At 12.8% G+C, this 2,017-nt stretch overlaps 1 protein-coding gene across 1 annotated transcript; it reads right to left on the bottom strand.

Moving 5' to 3' along the window:
- Positions 1 to 1,607: 1,607 nt before the first annotated feature.
- Positions 1,608 to 2,017, bottom strand: PRSY57_0930900 (hypothetical protein; the record flags this gene model as incomplete). Its single annotated transcript, XM_020114828.1, has 1 exon — positions 1,608 to 2,017. A coding segment is annotated over one exon (410 nt), but the record flags the coding sequence as incomplete, so codon positions are not given.

Below are 2,017 nucleotides of genomic sequence, written 5' to 3' on the forward strand. Positions count from 1 at the left end.
ACAAACAAATAAATAATTAAACAATTATAAAATGTAAGGTGTGGGAAAGATAAACCCCCAATGTTTTTATATATATATATATATATATATATATATATATGTAGTATGTTTATTTATATGTTTATATTTATTTATATGTTCACATTTATTCATATGTTCACATTTATTCATATGTTCACATTTATTCATATGCTCATATTTAATTACATTCGTATTCCTTAAAATATACTTATCATATACATAACTTTTTTTTAAATATATATATGTGTATTAAATATATGGAGATAAATAAATATCCTTATTTTTTTATTCATAAAAAAAAAAGAAAAAAAGAAAAAAAGAAAAAAATAAAAAAGAAAAAAAGAAAAAAGAAAAAAAGAAAAAAAGAAAAAAAAGTTATGTATGTTTTGTTTTTATAATTAAATTTATGATCATAAGTTATTTGTTTCTTTTAATAAAATTGTTTATATTATATATATATATATATATATATATATATAATAATATATTCCTTTATTTTTTATTTTATTTTATTTTATCTTTTTTTTTTTTTTTTTTCGATATAAAAAAAAAAATATAAAGAAATTATTTAAAATAATAAATAATATTTTATATATTATATATATTTTATATATTTTATATATTATATTTATTTATTTTATATATATAAATTAATTATATATTATAATAATTGTTAATAAAAAAATACTTAGAAATTTAAGTGTACTTTTATATATTATTATACAAATTAAATAAATATAAAAAAAAAAAAAAAAAAAAATTAAAGAGGGAGAAGAAAAAGATTTTAAATATTAAAATACATATTATATAAAAATATAATTATTTTATATACAGTATAATATAATATATATATATATATATATATATATATAAATATATTGTATAATAATTAATATAATAATATTATTTTTATTTTTCCCCTTGTATACTCATATAAATAAATATATACATATATATATATATATATATTAATATATCAATATATTTATTTATATAACCTTCAGTTTTATTATTTTATAAGATTATATTTTGTTTATATCATATGATTATATAATAAAATAAAAAAATATTAATGCAAGTATGTTTTTGAAATATTAAGGAATATAATTATATTTTATTAACTATTGATATTCTTATATATGTAATATATGGTACAAGTGTTTTTTTTTTTTTTTTTTTTTCTTTTTTTTTAAATCATAGGAAAAATAAAAGAGGATAAAAAATAATATATAAAAAAATAATATATAAAAAAATAATATATATGTTAATTATTATTATTATATGTATATATTTTTATTTTTTAATGTGTATATTATAATGACATATACTATACATATTTGTTTTCATTAAATTATTTCTTTTTGTCATGTGGTAAAATTAGTTGCTTTTATGAATAACTAGGATTACATTTGAAAAAGTGTAGAAGAAAATTTTATATAATTAAATAAAATAGATAAAGCATATGTAACTAAATGGAGACTCCATAATAAATATAAATAAATATATAATATATATATATATATATATATATATATATATATACATATAACATATGAACATATGAACATATGAACATATTGATGTGTTTATTTTTTTTTTTGGAATGTAAAAGATTGAGGTAAATTGTTTATATGTATATAGTTTCTTTTAGCATTCATATATTTAAATAAAGTATTCAAGAATTCAATAACGTGTTGATCACTTTTATATTTTATGATTGCTTCTATAGGGTTTATTAAATATTTATTCATAAACTCCGTAACATTTTCGTTCTCAACGATTTGTTTAAAATGGGGATGATCTTTTAATATTGTGTTTATTTCATTTATATTTAAAATAATATTTTTATATTTATCGGCAACATTATTATTAAGTATTATATTATTTTTATCAAATGTATTAGTAACATTTGTTTTTATTTCTTCATTTTTTATTTTACATTTTTTATCTTCCTTAATAATATTATTATTATTATTATTATTATGAATTATATCTT

This window comes from Plasmodium reichenowi, chromosome 9, assembly GCF_001601855.1.
Source record: "Plasmodium reichenowi strain SY57 chromosome 9, whole genome shotgun sequence".
Lineage (NCBI taxonomy): Eukaryota > Apicomplexa > Aconoidasida > Haemosporida > Plasmodiidae > Plasmodium > Plasmodium reichenowi.